We start from the raw sequence: 18,753 nt of genomic DNA, 5'->3' as shown, positions 1-18,753 counted from the left end.
GCGACAAAAAAGTGAAATTATAATGAATATGGCAACATGAAAGAGAAATGATTTCATACCTGCAGGGTAGACGGTGCTGAGTCATGAACGAAAGAAAGAGGATAATTGCGACGTACCTTTTACATGTCTGCATTGTTACATCGGAGCGCATTATTGTCACTCTATTCATTGCATGAAGCACGTCAGACGATATAAAACACACACACATACATGCATACATACAACCCAGATATGTTATTTCAGTTGTAATCCCTGGGATATTAAGCGGAGAAATTAGGAAAACCCATTTCTCGGCTGTCGTGTGAATTTCAGTGCCACGGAGATGTCCGACTGTTTGAAGCTGTACTGTACTTGGATTTCCTGTCATTGAAATGGCGAGACAGTTATTATCGAGTAAACAGCACCGCTCTCTACATATTCTGGAGCTATGTATTCATTATTGGGCTGCTTAGGAAGCACGTGTGTTTAAAAGTTTGGAGGTTAGATAAACCTGAGTGACTAAAGTGAGTGCTAAAAGGAATACTGCTTTTTGTTTTGTTTTTTTTGGTCTGAACCTAAATTAAGAAACCTCACAGCCTCAAGTATTGTATGATGGAAAATAATCAGTTAAATGATCGATGGCAACATGGGAGAGAAAAGAAAAACTTCCGTCATACCTGAAGAGTAGACGGTGCTGAGTCACTAGTCTCTGACATCCCTGTGCTCCTCGGTATACTGGATACAATGTATCTGGAGCCCTTTGGCACAGGCTGTCTAACCACCATCTTTCCTTTCCTGGTCTCTGCTAGAAACAGACTGTACCAGTAGGCATCGTTGGAGACCAGAGTAGAGTCTGCGATGGTGGAGTTCCTCTCACTGATCACACTGTTCCTGCAGGGAGGAGCTGCTTTGCTGGGCTTTGGTTTCTGACACTTGAGCACGATGGTGACCAATATGGTGATGAGCAGGAGAAATGACACCGAGCCCAGACCGATGACCAAATACAGGTTTAGGTCAGAGAAGATGTCATATTCTAGAGGAACCTCAGTCATGTCAGAGTAGGCCTTAACAGCAGTCTCCACTGTGGACAGCTTGATGGTGACTGTAGCAGAGAGGGCAGGGTCCCCGTTGTCCTTGGCAACAACAACCAGTCTCTGGTGGCGTGGATCTCTGTAACTGAACATCCTCATAGTCCGGATCTCTCCGTTGTACTGGTCCAGACTGAACAAGGTGGCGTCAGTCACCTGTAGAAACTGGTAGGTAATCCGAGAGTTGTGCACAGAGTCGGTGTCTAAGGCTATCACCTTGGCAACCAGAGATCCTTTATCAGTGGATCTAGGGATCTTTTCCTCCACCATCGAGCCGTGTGCCCGCCATGGAGAGACAATGACCGGAGCGTTGTCATTCTGGTCCACAATAATAATGTGTACGGTCACATTGCTGCTGAGTGGAGGAGAGCCAGAGTCTCTGGCCTCAATGTGGAAAAGAAACTCCTTCTCTATCTCATAGTCAAAAGTCTTTAGTGCGTAAAGATTACCGTTCTCTGGATTGATGGAGAACAGCATGGACATGGATGTGTTGGCTATCTCCTTTTCTAGGATGAAATAAACTAGATACTGGTTTTCATGGAGGTCAGGGTCAAACGCAGTGAGTGAACTGAGCAAGGCCCCGGGTGCGTTATTCTCCATTACACGTATAGTATAAAATGACTGAGGGAACTGTGGAACATTGTCATTAACATCCAGCAGCTCTAAAGTCATAGTTTCATTGTCAGATAAAGGAGGAGAACCTCTGTCTGTAACAGTGAAAGTGATCTCATATTCTGGAACCTTCTCACGGTCTAAAGGCTCTGAGACCACTAACTCATAATAGTTATCAGAGGATTCCCTCAGTTTGAAAGGCATATTATCTGGAACATGAAGATCAACCACTCCGTTGTCACCTGAGTCCTTATCACTGACACTAACTACTGCTATCACTGTGTCTAATTCTATGTCCTCATTAACTGAACTCTGAAACGATTTAATGGAAATTTGTGGATGGTTGTCATTCATATCCTCAACGACAATTTTGAGTTTGCATTGCCCCGATAATGCACTGATTCCTTTATCCATTGCTATCACTTCCATGTCATAAATCCGGAAATCTTCATAATTTAACACCCCTTTTACGGTAATCTCACCGGTGTTGGGGTTTAATTGGAACGTTTCTTGGGTTTTCTCCGATGTATATAGACTATATAAGTAAATTAAATCAGAATTGGACCCCGTATCTAAATCTGTCGCATTGAGATGAACAACAAGACTTCCAATGGGAGAATTTTCAATTACGCTAATGTGGTAGCTCTCTTCGTCAAATGTCGGGGCGTTGTCGTTAGTGTCTAAAACATGAACAACAATGCTGGCAGTACCAGAACGAGGAGGCATACCGCCATCAACAGCTGTAAGTATTAAATAATGAACAGCCTGCTGCTCTCGGTCTAAAGTCTTTTTCAGGATTAAATCGGCAAATTTCGATCCGTCTCTTCCAGTTTGAATTTCTATTGTGAAAAAATCACTTTCGCTCAAGTGGTACGTTTTCACAGAGTTTGAGCCCACGTCTGGGTCAACTGCATTGCTCACAGAAAAGCGTTCACCAGCCTGTGTACCTTCTGAAATATCTAAATCTATCGTGTCCCTTCTAAAATGAGGTGCGTTGTCATTTATGTCCATTATCTCTAGTTCGATATAAAATATTCTTTTGGGGTTTTCGATTATTGCCTCCATTTTCAGAAAACAGGATGTCTTTGCAGGACAGAGAGACTCTCTGTCGATTCGCTCAACAATGTACAGCTCCCCTGTTTCTTTGTTCACGTCCAGATACTTCCTATTGGCAATGATCTCTGTACGCATCTTGCGCTCGACTAACGTTTTCACATCTAGACCCAAATCTCCAGCTAAATTTGCGACGACGGAGCCTTCTTCGAGTTCCTCGGGAGCAGAGTAGTGTGTTACAGCAGACGTAGGATTTAAGACGGCAACAAAAAGGAGTGTCGACACATACCTTTTCCAGTGTTCAGAAAACATAAAACCTCCCATTGTTACACCCGATTTGAGTTTTCTTCAACATAGACAAAACCTTTCCGCGAAGGATTTATAACACTGTGAAGCTTAAGTCAAAATTCCAAATGAAACTAAAATATCCTTAAAATCCAAATTCATTCAGCACCAGGAGCTGTTCATATGAAATTGCAATTTCAGTGAGACGATGACTGTCATGGCGAACGTGATGTCACGAAAGTGTAATGACTGGTGAACAGCGACGCCGCTTGTAAGAAACAGACCCACTCATCCATGTTTGAAACTGTATATGACATTTTTAACAACTCTTGTGTACCGTGAATCCAACTTGACCATAACACATTCTTTGGTGCATTGGAAATGTTCTTTTGATTGTCTTATTTGATTATTATGGATTCTGGTGAATTTTACTATTTCACTCATAACATTTTGTCCTGTTTTACGTGAGTTCTTCGACGTTTTGACAAGATCATAATAAAGTTATGATCTTCTACCTAGAAGGATTTTATGTTTGCTTTGTAGTGTTATTTAATGTTCTATTTAGTATTGAATTTGTTTTAATTTAGTGCAAAATCCTAAATAATACATTTAAAAGACTGGGGATGTCAAATTATATTGTTTTACGTTGAGAAAGAAACGTCTGTGGTTATTTTTTTTTAAATGCATTAGTGTAGAGAAGCTGCTCTTTATATTATAAATTAGATACTTGTATGTCAATAGGACAATTAAAAGTAAGACATTACACTCTATTGCACACAAAAGAAGATATAGGCCTAGCAGGTCTGCCATTTTTTCCTGTGTTTTTCTATATCCTACTACTAAAAGAGGTCACAATTTTAAGAAACTGTTTGCAAATAACATACTTCTTTATAAGGATTGATGAAGCTTCTGTTTTTAAAATGGATATATCACAAGGTATAGTAGACAGTTGAGGTGTGTATCAACAACAGTCTTACTTATGTTAAAGCTGCTGAGTCACTCAAATGTATTACATGAGAGTCACTAAATGCATCCCATGTAACACAAATATGATGTCTTTCCATACCTGCAGAGTAGACGCTGCTGAGTCACTAGTCTCTGACATCCCTGTGCTCCTCGGTAAACTGGACACGATGTATCTGGAGCCCTTTGGCACAGGCTGTCTAACCACCATCTTTCCTTTCCTGGTCTCTGCTAGAAACAGACTGTACCAGTAGGCATCGTTGGAGACCAGAGTAGAGTCTGCGATGGTGGAGTTCCTCTCACTGATCACACTGTTTCTGCAGGGAGGAGCTGCTTTGCTGGGCTTGGGTTTCTGACACTTGAGCACGATGGTGACCAATATGGTGATCAGCAAGAGAAATGACACCGAGCCCAGACCGATGACCAAATACAGGTTTAGGTCAGAGAAGATGTCATATTCTAGAGGCACCTCAGTCATGTCAGAGTAGGCCTTAACAGCAGTCTCCACTGTGGACAGCTTGATGGTGACTGTAGCAGAGAGGGCAGGGTCCCCGTTGTCCTTGGCAACAACAACCAGTCTCTGGTGGCGCGGATCTCTGTAACTGAACATCCTCATAGTCCGGATCTCTCCGTTGTACTGGTCCAGACTGAACAAGGTGGCGTCAGTCACCTGTAGAAACTGGTAGGTAATCCGAGAGTTGTGCACCGAATCTGTGTCTAAGGCTATCACCTTGGCAACCAGAGATCCTTTATCAGTGGATCTGGGGATCTTTTCCTCCACCACAGAGCCGTGTGCGCGCCATGGAGAGACAATGACCGGAGCGTTGTCGTTCTGGTCCACAATAATAATGTGTACGGTCACGTTGCTGCTGAGTGGAGGAGAGCCAGAGTCTCTGGCCTCGATGTGGAAAAGAAACTCCTTCTCTATCTCATAGTCAAAAGTCTTTAGTGCGTAAAGATTACCGTTCTCTGGATTGATGGAGAACAGCATGGACATGGAGGTGTTGGCTATCTCCTTTTCTAGGATGAAATAAACTAGATACTGGTTTTCATGGAGGTCAGGGTCAAACGCAGTGAGTGAACTGAGCAAGGCCCCGGGTGCGTTATTCTCCATTACACGTATAGTATAAAATGACTGAGGGAACTGTGGAACATTGTCATTAACATCCAGCAGCTCTAAAGTCATAGTTTCATTGTCAGATAAAGGAGGAGAACCTCTGTCTGTAACAGTGAAAGTGATGTCATATTCTGGAACCTTCTCACGGTCTAAAGGCTCTGAGACCACTAACTCATAATAGTTATCAGAGGATTCCCTCAGTTTGAAAGGCATATTATCTGGAACATGAAGATCAACCACACCGTTGTCACCTGAGTCCTTATCACTGACACTAACTACTGCTATCACTGTGTCTAATTCTATGTTTTCACTGACTGGACTCTGAAATGATTTAACAGATATTTCTGGGTGGTTGTCATTCATATCTGACACAAATATATTTAATTTACACTGCCCTGACAAACTATTGGCTCCTTTATCCGTTGCTATTATTTCCATTTCATAATTCCGAGTATCTTCATAATTTAACATTCCCTTCACTGTTATTTCACCAGTGGAAGGATTCAGATTAAATATATCCTGTGCTTTTTCCGATGTGTAGAGACTATATGTATATTCGATCTGTGCATTTATCCCCTCATCTAAATCCGTAGCATTCAGGTGAATGACAAGGGAGCCAACAGGAGAGTTTTCCGTTATATTAACGTCATAATTTTTTTTATCGAAAGTTGGGGCGTTGTCATTAGTGTCAAGCACACGGACAAAGATACTGGCTGTACCGGTGCGAGTGGGAACTCCGCCATCCACAGCAGTGAGTATTAAATTATGAACTGCTTGCCTTTCCCGATCTAAACCCTTCTTTAATATTAGATCAGCAAATTTGGACCCGTCTCTTCCTGTTTGAATTTCTATGTCAAAGTGCTCACTTTCGCTCAGAAGGTATGTTTTGACTGAATTTGATCCAAGGTCTGGGTCCACGGCGTTATTAACAGAGAATCTCTCACCAGATTGGGTTGATTCTATAATGTCCAAGTTTATAGTGTCTCGTCGAAAATGAGGAGCATTGTCATTTATATCCATTATTTCAATTTCGATATAGAATATCCTTTGAGGGTTCTCCACTATAGCCTCCATTTTTAGGTAGCATGTTGGTGTTTTCATTGCGCAGAGATACTCTCTATCAATCCTCTCAACGATATAAAGCTCCCCTGTTTCTTTGTTCACATCCAGATATCTTTTGCTGGATATAATGTCTAACCGCATCTTCCTACCGCTCAGAGTCTTCACGTCTAAGCCTAAATCAGAAGCTAAATTGGCGACAACCGACCGTTCCTCTAATTCTTCCGGAACAGAATAATGAGTTACTGCAATGACCGTGTTCACAAATGCACCGATAAACAAAAGCGCGGACACATACCTCGTCCGAGAGTTTCCAGTGTTTCGCATTTTCATTGTTGCACCACTAATTCACTATTCTTTTTCCAGTGAGATAATATAGACGGAGCAGAAAAAGTCAAAGCCAAATATACGTTGAATGCGTATTTCATTACAAATGTTTAAGACAAAAAGCTGGAAAATTAATCCATCAAACACTGTTCAGCACCAGGAGCTGTCCACCCAGGTTCTGTCGCTGCCCGGTGTGTCTCCGTAGGAAACACTGTCATGGCGCATGTACAGTCACAAATTAGGGTGTTTAACTGGAGAACAGCGACACTAAGCTTCAGCTAAACACGCATGTCCATCATTGTAAGTTTTCACGGATGCTGTTTCAATGTCGAATTAGTTTAGAGATAATGAAAACGGTGCTGTAGCTGTACTTTGCATCGACTTCTGCAATAACACTTTGTTAAATTGTTAATTAGGATCACCTTTATAATTGCAGTGTTATCTACTTGAAAATATCTGGAATACCAGAGCATGATTCATAATTTGTCCTACTTTATCATTTTGAAAATACCTCAATGAAAATAACACGTTTAGATAAGGTTAATTTGATGTATGTTCATGAAATGAAAACAAAAGTTGTGTATTTAATTCAACTTGAATGAATTTACCTGTAGAGTAGAAGCTGCCGAGTCACTTGTCTCTGACATTCCTGTGCTCCTTGGTAAACTGGACACGATGTATCTGGAGCCCTTTGGCACAGGCTGTCTAACCACCATCTTTCCTTTCCTGGTCTCTGCTAGAAACAGACTGTACCAGTAGGCATCGTTGGAGACCAGAGTAGAGTCTGCGATGGTGGAGTTCCTCTCACTGATCACACTGTTCCTGCAGGGAGGAACTGCTTTGCTGGGCTTGGGTTTCTGACACTTGAGTACGATGGTGACCAATATGGTGATGAGCAGGAGAAATGACACCGAGCCCAGACCGATGACCAAATACAGGTTTAGGTCAGAGAAGATGTCATATTCTAGAGGAACCTCAGTCATGTCAGAGTAGGCCTTAACAGCAGTCTCCACTGTGGACAGCTTGATGGTGACTGTAGCAGAGAGGGCAGGCTCCCCGTTGTCCTTGGCAACAACAACCAGTCTCTGGTAGCGGGGATCTCTGTAACTGAACATCCTCATAGTCCTGATCTCTCCGTTGTACTGGTCCAGACTAAACAAGGTGGCGTCAGTCACCTGTAGAAACTGGTAGGTAATCCGGGAGTTGTGCACCGAGTCTGTGTCTAAGGCTATCACCTTGGCAACCAGAGATCCTTTATCAGTGGATCTGGGGATCTTTTCCTCCACCACCGAGCCGTGTGCGCGCCATGGAGAGACAATGACCGGAGCGTTGTCGTTCTGGTCCACAATAATAATGTGTACGGTCACGTTGCTGCTGAGTGGAGGAGAGCCAGAGTCTCTGGCCTCAATGTGGAAAAGAAACTCCTTCTCTATCTCATAGTCAAAAGTCTTTAGTGCGTAAAGATTACCATTCTCTGGATTGATGGAGAACAGCATGGACATAGAAGTATTGGCTATTTCCTTTTCTAGGATGAAATAAACTAGATACTGGTTTTCATGGAGGTCAGGGTCAAACGCAGTGAGTGAACTGAGCAAGGCCCCGGGTGCGTTATTCTCCATTACACGTATAGTATAAAATGACTGAGGGAACTGTGGAACATTGTCATTAACATCCAGCAGCTCTAAAGTCATAGTTTCATTGTCAGATAAAGGAGGAGAACCTCTGTCTGTAACAGTGAAAGTGATGTCATATTCTGGAACCTTCTCACGGTCTAAAGGCTCTGAGACCACTAACTCATAATAGTTATCAGAGGATTCCCTCAGTTTGAAAGGCATATTATCTGGAACATGAAGATCAACCACTCCGTTGTCACCTGAGTCCTTATCACTGACACTAACTACTGCTATCACTGTGTCTAATTCTATATTTTCACTGACTGGACTCTGGAATGATTTAATAGATACTTCTGGGTGATTATCATTCATGTCTTCGACAATAATTTTTAATGTACATTGTCCTGATAAACTATTGGCTCCTTTGTCAGTTGCTATAACTTCCATATCATAAATCCTGAAGTCTTCATAATTTAGCATTCCTTTTACAGTAATTTCACCACTGGAAGGATTCAGATTAAATGTTTCTTGCGTTTTCTCTGACGTATATAAACTGTATGAATATGTTATATCAGAATTTGACCCCTCATCTAAATCTGTTGCATTAAGATGAATAACAAGGCTTCCAATTGGAGAATTTTCCATTATTTTAACTGTATAGATCGGTTTGTCAAATGTTGGTGTATTGTCATTTGTGTCCAACACATGGACAATAACACTGGCAGTGCCAGAACGAGCAGGTGTGCCTCCATCTACAGCTGTGAGTATTAAATTATGAACAGACTGCTGCTCTCGATCTAAACTCTTTGTCAAGAATAGATCGGCAAACTTTGACTCTTCTCTTCCAGTCTGAACTTCAATATTAAAATGCTCACTTTCACTCAGATGGTACGTTTTAACTGAATTACTTCCAATATCAGGATCAAAAGCATTGCTGAGAGAGAACCTCTCCCCTTTTGGCGTTGCTTCAGATATATCTAAATGTATGGCGTCTCTTCGAAATTGTGGGGCGTTGTCGTTCATGTCCAAAATTTCGACTTCTATATTAAAGATTCGTAGAGGGTTTTCTAATATTACCTCCAGCCTAAGATAACAAGACTCAGAGGACTTCGCAGCACAAATATATTCCCTGTCAATTTTCTCAACAACATACAGCTCTCCAGTCTCTTTGTTCACATTCAGATATTTTTTGTTTCCAATGATGTCAATACGCATTTTCCTCTGATTCAGTGTTTTAACATCCAAGCTGAGATCGGTTGCAAGGTTGGCGACAACAGATCCTTCTTTCATTTCCTCCGGTATGGAATAATGAGTCACTGAAGTTGATATGTAATGAACGAAACACAAAAGAATAAAACCGAGTTGAACGTACCTTTTGCAAGACCGCATTGTAACGAAGGATCCCATTGTTCTGTGTGTTTTCACCACAATTCAGTCTTTTGAACGTGCGCTTCCAGTAAAGACGACTGTTGGTGTAACAGACTGGATCCCAAACATATTCCTAAAATTTTTATCCCCGGAATATTTTGGTGCAAAAAAAACAAAACAACAACAACCGAAGACTGCGTTTTCTGAGGAGAGTTTCAGTACTACGGAGCTGTTCGTTTATTTCACGGTCTGCCCTGATGCAACGATTCACTGTCAGGGCGTCCGTGGGCTGGTATATTAATGATAAAACAGCGCCACCCTCTATGTTTCAAGTGACATATTTAACTGCGTTTGACACGATGCCCCTGAAAAATTGGTTTCCTCAGTTTCATTGTCAGAAAAAAAAAGAGTGATCACGGCAGATATTGCTGAAACGAATTATTTGATTTAGTCTATAATTAGTATGAATTAACCTAGCCGAGGAAGCTTTGCAATCCCAGTATTGAATACAAAACATAATGCCACTTAAATTGATGAATGCAAAATGTATAATCAAATGTGTAGATTGCACTCATACCTGCAGAGTAGAAGCTGCCGAGTCACTAGTCTCTGACATCCCTGTGCTCCTTGGTAAACTGGACACAATGTATCTGGAGCCCTTTGGCACAGGCTGTCTAACCACCATCTTTCCTTTCCTGGTCTCTGCTAGAAACAGACTGTACCAGTAGGCATCGTTGGAGACCAGAGTGGAGTCTGCGATGGTGGAGTTCCTCTCACTGATCACACTGTTCCTGCAGGGAGGAGCTGCTTTGCTGGGCTTGGGTTTCTGACACTTGAGCACGATGGTGACCAATATGGTGATGAGCAGGAGAAATGACACCGAGCCCAGACCGATGACCAAATACAGGTTTAGGTCAGAGAAGATGTCATATTCTAGAGGCACCTCAGTCATGTCAGAGTAGGCCTTAACAGCAGTCTCCACTGTGGACAGCTTGATGGTGACTGTAGCAGAGAGAGCAGGCTCCCCGTTGTCCTTGGCAACAACAACCAGTCTCTGGTGGCGTGGATCTCTGTAACTGAACATCCTCATAGTCCGGATCTCTCCGTTGTACTGGTCCAGACTAAACAAGGTGGCGTCAGTCACCTGTAGAAACTGGTAGGTAATCCGGGAGTTGTGCACCGAGTCTGTGTCTAAGGCTATCACCTTGGCAACCAGAGATCCTTTATCAGTGGATCTGGGGATCTTTTCCTCCACCACCGAGCCGTGTGCGCGCCATGGAGAGACAATGACCGGAGCGTTGTCATTCTGGTCCACAATAATAATGTGTACCGTCACGTTGCTGCTGAGTGGAGGAGAGCCAGAGTCTCTGGCCTCGATGTGGAAAAGAAACTCCTTCTCTATCTCATAGTCAAAAGTCTTTAGTGCGTAAAGATTACCATTCTCTGGATTGATGGAGAACAGCATGGACATGGATGTGTTGGCTATCTCCTTTTCTAGGATGAAATAAACTAGATACTGGTTTTCATGGAGGTCAGGGTCAAACGCTGTGAGTGAACTGAGCAAGGCCCCAGGTGCGTTATTCTCCATTACACGTATAGTATAAAATGACTGAGGGAACTGTGGAACATTGTCATTAACATCCAGCAGCTCTAAAGTCATAGTTTCATTGTCAGATAAAGGAGGAGAACCTCTGTCTGTAACAGTGAAAGTGATGTCATATTCTGGAACCTTCTCACGGTCTAAAGGCTCTGAGACCACTAACTCATAATAGTTATCAGAGGATTCCCTCAGTTTGAAAGGCATATTATCTGGAACATGAAGATCAACCACTCCGTTGTCACCTGAGTCCTTATCACTGACACTAACTACTGCTATCACTGTGTCTAATTCTATATTTTCACTGACTGGACTCTGGAATGATTTAATAGATACTTCTGGGTGGTTGTCATTCATGTCTTCGACCACAATTTTTAGTGTACATTGTCCTGATAAACTATTGGCTCCTTTGTCAGTTGCTATAACTTCCATATCATAAATCCTGAAATCTTCATAATTTAGCATTCCTTTTATAGTAATCTCACCACTGGAAGGATTCAGATTAAATGTTTCTTGTGTTTTTTCTGACGTATATAAACTGTATGAATATGTTATATCAGAATTGGATCCCTCGTCTAAATCTGTTGCATTGAGATGAACAACAAGGCTTCCAATTGGAGAATTTTCCATTATTTTTATATTGTAACTTATTTTTTCAAATGTTGGTGTATTGTCATTTGTATCCAAAACGTGAACAATAACACTGGCAGTGCCTGAACGAGCAGGTGTTCCTCCATCTACAGCTGTGAGTATTAAGTTATGCACAGCCTGCTGCTCTCGATCTAAACTGTTTGTTAAGATTAATTCGGCAAATTTAGATCCATCCCTTCCAGTCTGAACTTCAATATTGAAATGCTCACTTTCACTCAGATGGTACGTTTTAACGGAATTGCTACCAACATCAGGATCAAAAGCATTGCTGAGGGAGAATCTCTCCCCTTTTGGCGTTGCTTCAGATATATCTAAATGTATGGCGTCTCTTCGAAATTGTGGGGCGTTGTCGTTCATATCCAAAATTTCGACTTCTATATTAAAGATTCGTAAAGGGTTTTCTAATATTACCTCCATTCTAAGATAGCAAGAGATCGATGACTTTGTATTGCATATATATTCCCTGTCAATCTTCTCAACAACATACAGCTCTCCAGTCTCTTTGTTCACATCCAGATATTTTTTGTTTCCAATGATGTCAAGACGCATCTTCCGCTGATTCAGTGTTTTAACATCCAAGCTGAGATCGGTTGCAAGGTTGGCAACCACCGATCCCTCTTTCATTTCCTCCGGTATGGAATAATGAGTCACTGAACTTGATGTGTGGTGAACGATAGAAAAAAGAAAAATAACTAGTTCAGCGTACCGTTTGCAAGACTGCATTGTTACAAAGGATGTCATTGTTATTTGTGTTTACGGCAGTTCAGCCTATACAACTTACGTTTCCACTGCAGTCAGAATTTGGTGTAGTACTCTGGATCCCAAACATATCCTTGTAATTTCACTCCCAGAAATATTTTGTTGGAGAAAAATTGCGACTGCGTGTCGGAGTAGAGTTTCAGCACCACAGAGCAGTCCGTTTGTTTCACGATCTGCCCTGATGCAACGATTCACTGTCATGGCGTCCGTGGGCTGGTATATTAATGATAAAACAGCGCCACCCTTTATATTTCACGAGACTTGTTCGCGTTTAAAATTATGTACCCTATGATATTGTCTTTATTAAAGCGTGAGTTAATGATAAAATGTAATAAAACCTGCAGATGTTGCTGAAAAGAATAATTTCATTTTGCCTGATAATCGATCTGAATTAAGCTAGATGGTGAAACTGTGTACTGTGGGAATTAAATGCGAAACATAATATCACTTACATTGATTAATGCTAAGTATGGAAATAATGTGTAGATTGTACTCATACCTGCAGAGTAGACGCTGCTGAGTCACTAGTCTCTGACATCCCTGTGCTCCTCGGTAAACTGGACACGATGTATCTGGAGCCCTTTGGCACAGGCTGTCTAACCACCATCTTTCCTTTCCTGGTCTCTGCTAGAAACAGACTGTACCAGTAGGCATCGTTGGAGACCAGAGTGGAGTCTGCGATGGTGGAGTTCCTCTCACTGATCACACTGTTTCTGCAGGGAGGAGCTGCTTTGCTGGGCTTTGGTTTCTGACACTTGAGTACGATGGTGACCAATATGGTGATGAGCAGGAGAAATGACACCGAGCCCAGACCGATGACCAAATACAGGTTTAGGTCAGAGAAGATGTCATATTCTAGAGGCACCTCAGTCATGTCAGAGTAGGCCTTAACAGCAGTCTCCACTGTGGACAGCTTGATGGTGACTGTAGCAGAGAGGGCAGGGTCCCCGTTGTCCTTGGCAACAACAACCAGTCTCTGGTAGCGGGGATCTCTGTAACTGAACATCCTCATAGTCCTGATCTCTCCGTTGTACTGGTCCAGACTAAACAAGGTGGCGTCAGTCACCTGTAGAAACTGGTAGGTAATCCGAGAGTTGTGCACCGAGTCTGTGTCTAAGGCTATCACCTTGGCAACCAGAGATCCTTTATCAGTGGATCTAGGGATCTTTTCGTCCACTACAGAGCCGTGCGCGCGCCACGGAGAGACAATGACTGGAGCGTTGTCATTCTGGTCCACAATAATAATGTGTACGGTCACGTTGCTGCTGAGTGGAGGAGAGCCAGAGTCTCTGGCCTCGATGTGGAAAAGAAACTCCTTCTCTATCTCATAGTCAAAAGTCTTTAGTGCGTAAAGATTACCGTTCTCTGGATTGATGGAGAACAGCATGGACATGGATGTGTTGGCTATCTCCTTCTCTAGGATGAAATAAACTAGATACTGGTTTTCATGGAGGTCAGGGTCAAACGCAGTCAGTGAACTGAGCAAGGCCCCAGGTGCGTTATTCTCCATTACACGTATAGTATAAAATGACTGAGGGAACTGTGGAACATTGTCATTAACATCCAGCAGCTCTAAAGTCATAGTTTCATTGTCAGATAAAGGAGGAGAACCTCTGTCTGTAACAGTGAAAGTGATGTCATATTCTGGAACCTTCTCACGGTCTAAAGGCTCTGAGACCACTAACTCATAATAGTTATCAGAGGATTCCCTCAGTTTGAAAGGCATATTATCTGGAACATGAAGATCAACCACTCCGTTGTCACCTGAGTCCTTATCACTGACACTAACTACTGCTATCACTGTGTCTAATTCTATGTTTTCACTGACTGGACTCTGAAATGATTTAATAGATACTTCTGGGTGGTTGTCATTCATGTCTTCAACAATAATTTTTAATGTACATTGTCCTGATAAACTATTGGCTCCTTTGTCAGTTGCTATAACTTCCATATCATAAATCCTGAAGTCTTCATAATTTAGCATTCCTTTTACAGTAATCTCACCACTGGAAGGATTCAGATTAAATGTTTCTTGCGTTTTCTCTGACGTATATAAACTGTATGAATATGTCATATCAGAATTTGACCCTTCGTCTAAATCTGTTGCATTTAGATGAATAACAAGACTTCCAATTGGAGAATTTTCCATTATTTTAACTGTATAGATCGGTTTGTCAAATGTTGGTGTGTTGTCATTTGTATCCAAAACCTGAACAATAACACTGGCAGTGCCAGAACGAGCAGGTGTGCCTCCATCTACAGCTGTGAGTATTAAATTATGAACAGCCTGCTGCTCCCGATCTAACGTCTTTTTCAAGATTAATTCGGCAAACTTCGACTCCTCTCTCCCAGTCTGAACTTCAATATTAAAATGCTCACTTTCACTCAGATGGTACGTTTTAACGGAATTACTTCCAACATCAGGATCAAAAGCATTGCTGAGGGAGAATCTCTCGCCTTTTGGTGTTGATTCAGATATATCTAAATGTATGGCGTCTCTTCGAAATTGTGGGGCGTTGTCGTTCATATCAAAAATTTCGACCTCTATATTAAAGATTCGTAAAGGGTTTTCTAGTATCACCTCCATTCTAAGATAGCAAGATGACTTTGCAGCACAAATATATTCCCTGTCAATTTTCTCAACAACATACAGCTCACCAGTCTCTTTGTTCACATCCAGATATTTTTTGTTTCCAATGATGTCAAGACGCATCTTCCGCAGATTCAGTGTTTTAACATCCAAGCTGAGATCGGTTGCAAGGTTGGCAACTACAGATCCTTCTTTCATCTCCTCCGGTATGGAATAATGAGTCACTAAAGTTGATATGTGGTGATCGAAACACATAAGAAAAATAACGAGTTGAACGTACCTTTTGCAAGACTGCATTGTTACAAAGGATCCCATTGTTGTGTGTGTTTTCACCACAGTTCAGTCTATACAACGTACGTTTCCTCTGAAGTCGGATTTTGGTGTAACGGCCCGGATACCCAACATATTACAATTATTTTAATCCGTGGAATATTGTTTCATTAAAACGGCGACGGCATTTCGTAGTGGAGTTTCAGCACCACGGAGCTGTCCGATTGTTTCTCGTTCTGCCCTGATGCAATTCACTGTCATGGCGTCCTTTAAATGGCATATTAATGATAAAACAGCGCCACCCTTTTTGTTTCACCTGAATCGTTTACCAGCTTTTACAATGATTCACCTAAAACGTGTTCCTAGTTAATGTATGAGATAAAACTGAGTAATCACTGCCGATATTGCCGAAAATAATCATTTGATTTAGCTGATAAGTAACCTCCATTAACCTATCAGATGAAGGTTTGGACTGTTGGATTTTGATACAAAAATACTATCAATGAATAGTAATTGATAAAGTATATTTATGAGATGTGTGTATATTGGAATCCTACCTGCAGAGTAGATGCTGCCGAGTCACTAGTCTCTGACATTCCTGTGCTCCTTGGTAAACTGGACACGATGTATCTGGAGCCCTTTGGCACAGGCTGTCTAACCACCATCTTTCCTTTCCTGGTCTCTGCTAGAAACAGACTGTACCAGTAGGCATCGTTGGAGACCAGAGTGGAGTCTGCAATGGTGGAGTTCCTCTCACTGATCACACTGTTCCTGCAGGGAGGAGCTGCTTTGCTGGGCTTGGGTTTCTGACACTTGAGCACGATGGTGACCAATATGGTGATGAGCAAGAGAAATGACACCGAGCCCAGACCGATGACCAAATACAGGTTTAGGTCAGAGAAGATGTCATATTCTAGAGGAACCTCAGTCATGTCAGAGTAGGCCTTAACAGCAGTCTCCACTGTGGACAGCTTGATGGTGACTGTAGCAGAGAGGGCAGGCTCCCCGTTGTCCTTGGCAACAACAACCAGTCTCTGGTGGCGCGGATCTCTGTAACTGAACATCCTCATAGTCCGGATCTCTCCGTTGTATTGATCCAGACTGAACAAGGTGGCGTCAGTCACCTGTAGAAACTGGTAGGTAATCCGAGAGTTGTGCACCGAGTCTGTGTCTAAAGCTATCACCTTGGCAACCAGAGACCCTTTATCAGTGGATCTGGGGATCTTTTCATCCACTACAGAGCCGTGTGCGCGCCATGGAGAGACAATGACCGGAGCGTTGTCATTCTGGTCCACAATAATAATGTGTACGGTCACGTTGCTGCTGAGTGGAGGAGAGCCAGAGTCTCTGGCCTCGATGTGGAAAAGAAACTCCTTCTCTATCTCATAGTCAAAAGTTTTTAGTGCGTAAAGATTACCATTCTCTGGATTGATGGAGAACAGCATGGACATAGAAGTATTGGCTATTTCCTTTTCTAAGATGAAATAAACTAGATACTGGTTTTCATGGAGGTCAGGGTCAAACGCAGTGAGTGAACTGAGCAAGGCCCCAGGTGCGTTATTCTCCATTACACGTATAGTATAAAATGACTGAGGGAACTGTGGAACATTGTCATTAACATCCAGCAGATGCAGAGTTATTGTTTCGTTATCAGATAATGACGGTGTTCCAGCATCTGTCACAATCAGTGTGATGTCATATTCAGGTTTTGATTCACGATCCAAGGCTTCGGCCACTATGAGCTTGTAATGCGTAGGTCTGTCTGATGACTTGTTAAGAATAAAGGGCATGGGCTGACTTAGGGATAGGCTTACTTTTCCGTTATCGCCAGTGTCTCTGTCACTTATGCCTACCAGAGCTATGACACTTCCTACTGGGATGTTCTCATCCACTGTGTTTTTAACAGACTGTATGGTGATTTCTGGGTAATTGTCATTCATATCTGTCACGTGGACGACAACTTTACATTGCCCCAGCAAAGGATATGCCCCCTTATCCCTTGCCTCAATGTGCATCTCATAAAATTTCATATCCTCATAGTCAATCGTACCCTTTACACTTATCTCTCCTGTATTGAGATTCAACGCAAATACATCTTGTGTTTTTTCTGACGTGTAAAGGGTGAATGAGTACACTATCTCTGAATTAAGACCCTCGTCAAGATCTGTAGCGTTAAACTTAATCACTGTGGCTCCGATTGGAGAATTTTCAGTCATGTTAATTGTGTAAGTCTGCTTGTCAAACCGAGGAGGGTTGTCATTTGTATCTTGTACTCTAACTATAATATTGGCAGTGCCGGAGCGCACAGGGACTCCGCCGTCCACAGCAGTCAGGATTAAATTATGAACCGCAATCTCCTCTCTGTCTAAAGACTTGGTCAACACCAAATCAACATATTGAGTTCCATCACTGCCCGTTTGAATTTCGATTGTGAAATGTTCACTGACACTGAGTTTATATGTTTTAATTGTATTTATGCCAACATCTGGATCCACAGCATTAGGCAGCGAGAATCTCTCTCCCGGTGTTGCCGATTCTGACACATCTAGCTCTACTCTGTCTCGTCGAAAATGTGGAGAGTTATCATTTATATCCGTTATTCCGAGCTCAATGTTGAAGATACGTAAGGGACTTTCTATGATAACATCAAGCTTTAGAAAACAGGACGTGGGTTTCGCTGGACAAAGATACTCCCTGTCCATCTTTTCCACGATATACAGTTCCCCTGTCTTTTTATTGACATCAAGATATTTTTTGTTGTGGAAAATATCAAGTTTTACCTCTCGTTGTGCCAAACCTCCAAGCTCAAGTCCCAAATCCGCAGCGAGATTAGCCACAACAGAGCCCCTTTCCATCTCCTCGGCTATGGAGTACCGTGTCACAGACAAAGCAGCTGGCCATAATGCACACAAGACAAAGACAGTGGTCCAAAAAATCATCCTTTCATCTGCAGGTAAAAATACTGCAGATTCTGAAAAGTGTTGATTTTGTTGATTTGAAACCTTTGAAAAAATACTTAGCTCATGCCCTGGGGTACTGTTATCTTAAAAGTAAAAAGCATATCTTCCAGAAAAAGATGTGTCCTACAATCTTTAAAATGGGTGTGTCATGACTTTCAGAAGAGAGATGCATTATGCTTTACAGGTCAACAGTGACACCATGTGACAGAGTCTGTACATAGTGCAGTAACTGCTGCAGAAGCAGCTTTGTTGGCCGAAATTTGTTTATAGTGACACGTAGCAGGATTCATTCCTGTATTTTCTTTTTTCTTCTTTTTTTCCAAATTCCCCTCAATAACATTCATTTAAAACATATGTTATTACTGATCACTGTATGCCAAATGCATCCCAATGTATTTTACACAAGTTCACTGTATTTGCTTATGTCTTGGTGAATATTGATTAAATCAGTACCACAAGAAC

The 18,753-nt window shown here is 42.0% G+C and overlaps 6 protein-coding genes across 6 annotated transcripts; all 6 read right to left on the bottom strand.

Annotated features, from left to right (window-relative positions):
- Nucleotides 1-650: 650 nt before the first annotated feature.
- Nucleotides 651-3,374, bottom strand: LOC128362731 (protocadherin alpha-C2-like). The gene is made up of 2 exons (XM_053323577.1): nucleotides 3,355-3,374; nucleotides 651-3,078 (listed from the first exon to the last, which is right to left on the bottom strand). The coding sequence occupies exons 1-2, from the start codon at nucleotides 3,372-3,374 to the stop codon at nucleotides 651-653; spliced, it is 2,448 nt and encodes an 815-aa protein (XP_053179552.1).
- A 652-nt stretch (nucleotides 3,375-4,026) lies between these two features.
- LOC128362730 (protocadherin alpha-C2-like) lies at nucleotides 4,027-6,483 on the bottom strand. The gene has a single exon (XM_053323576.1). The coding sequence runs from the start codon at nucleotides 6,481-6,483 to the stop codon at nucleotides 4,027-4,029; it is 2,457 nt and encodes an 818-aa protein (XP_053179551.1).
- Nucleotides 6,484-7,067: 584 nt separating this feature from the next.
- On the bottom strand, nucleotides 7,068-9,503 carry LOC128362729 (protocadherin alpha-C2-like). Its single transcript, XM_053323575.1, has one exon. The coding sequence runs from the start codon at nucleotides 9,501-9,503 to the stop codon at nucleotides 7,068-7,070; it is 2,436 nt and encodes an 811-aa protein (XP_053179550.1).
- A 532-nt stretch (nucleotides 9,504-10,035) lies between these two features.
- LOC128363199 (protocadherin alpha-C2-like) lies at nucleotides 10,036-12,453 on the bottom strand. The gene has a single exon (XM_053324141.1). It carries the CDS (start codon nucleotides 12,451-12,453, stop codon nucleotides 10,036-10,038), a length of 2,418 nt encoding a protein of 805 aa, XP_053180116.1.
- Nucleotides 12,454-12,964: 511 nt separating this feature from the next.
- On the bottom strand, nucleotides 12,965-15,376 carry LOC128363204 (protocadherin alpha-C2-like). Its single transcript, XM_053324147.1, has one exon. It carries the CDS (start codon nucleotides 15,374-15,376, stop codon nucleotides 12,965-12,967), a length of 2,412 nt encoding a protein of 803 aa, XP_053180122.1.
- Nucleotides 15,377-15,858: 482 nt separating this feature from the next.
- pcdhb (protocadherin b) lies at nucleotides 15,859-18,270 on the bottom strand. The gene has a single exon (XM_053323574.1). It carries the CDS (start codon nucleotides 18,268-18,270, stop codon nucleotides 15,859-15,861), a length of 2,412 nt encoding a protein of 803 aa, XP_053179549.1.
- Nucleotides 18,271-18,753: the final 483 nt, after the last annotated feature.

This window comes from Scomber japonicus, chromosome 8 (assembly GCF_027409825.1).
Source record: "Scomber japonicus isolate fScoJap1 chromosome 8, fScoJap1.pri, whole genome shotgun sequence".
Classification (NCBI taxonomy): Eukaryota; Metazoa; Chordata; class Actinopteri; order Scombriformes; family Scombridae; genus Scomber; species Scomber japonicus.
Note: the sequence above shows the minus strand (reverse complement) of the source record. Positions and strands in the feature narration are given on the sequence as shown.

Coding starts and splice junctions, on each gene's coding strand:
- LOC128362730 (XM_053323576.1), bottom strand. CDS start 6,483: ATGCGAAACACTGGAAACTCTCGGACGAGGTATGTGTCCGCGCTTTTG.
- LOC128363199 (XM_053324141.1), bottom strand. CDS start 12,453: ATGACATCCTTTGTAACAATGCAGTCTTGCAAACGGTACGCTGAACTA.
- pcdhb (XM_053323574.1), bottom strand. CDS start 18,270: ATGATTTTTTGGACCACTGTCTTTGTCTTGTGTGCATTATGGCCAGCT.
- LOC128362731 (XM_053323577.1), bottom strand. CDS start 3,374: ATGGTCAAGTTGGATTCACG. Junction 3,079..3,354: donor ATGGTCAAGTTGGATTCACG/GTACACAAGAGT, acceptor TCTATGTTGAAG/AAAACTCAAATCGGGTGTAA.
- LOC128363204 (XM_053324147.1), bottom strand. CDS start 15,376: ATGGGATCCTTTGTAACAATGCAGTCTTGCAAAAGGTACGTTCAACTC.
- LOC128362729 (XM_053323575.1), bottom strand. CDS start 9,503: ATGGGATCCTTCGTTACAATGCGGTCTTGCAAAAGGTACGTTCAACTC.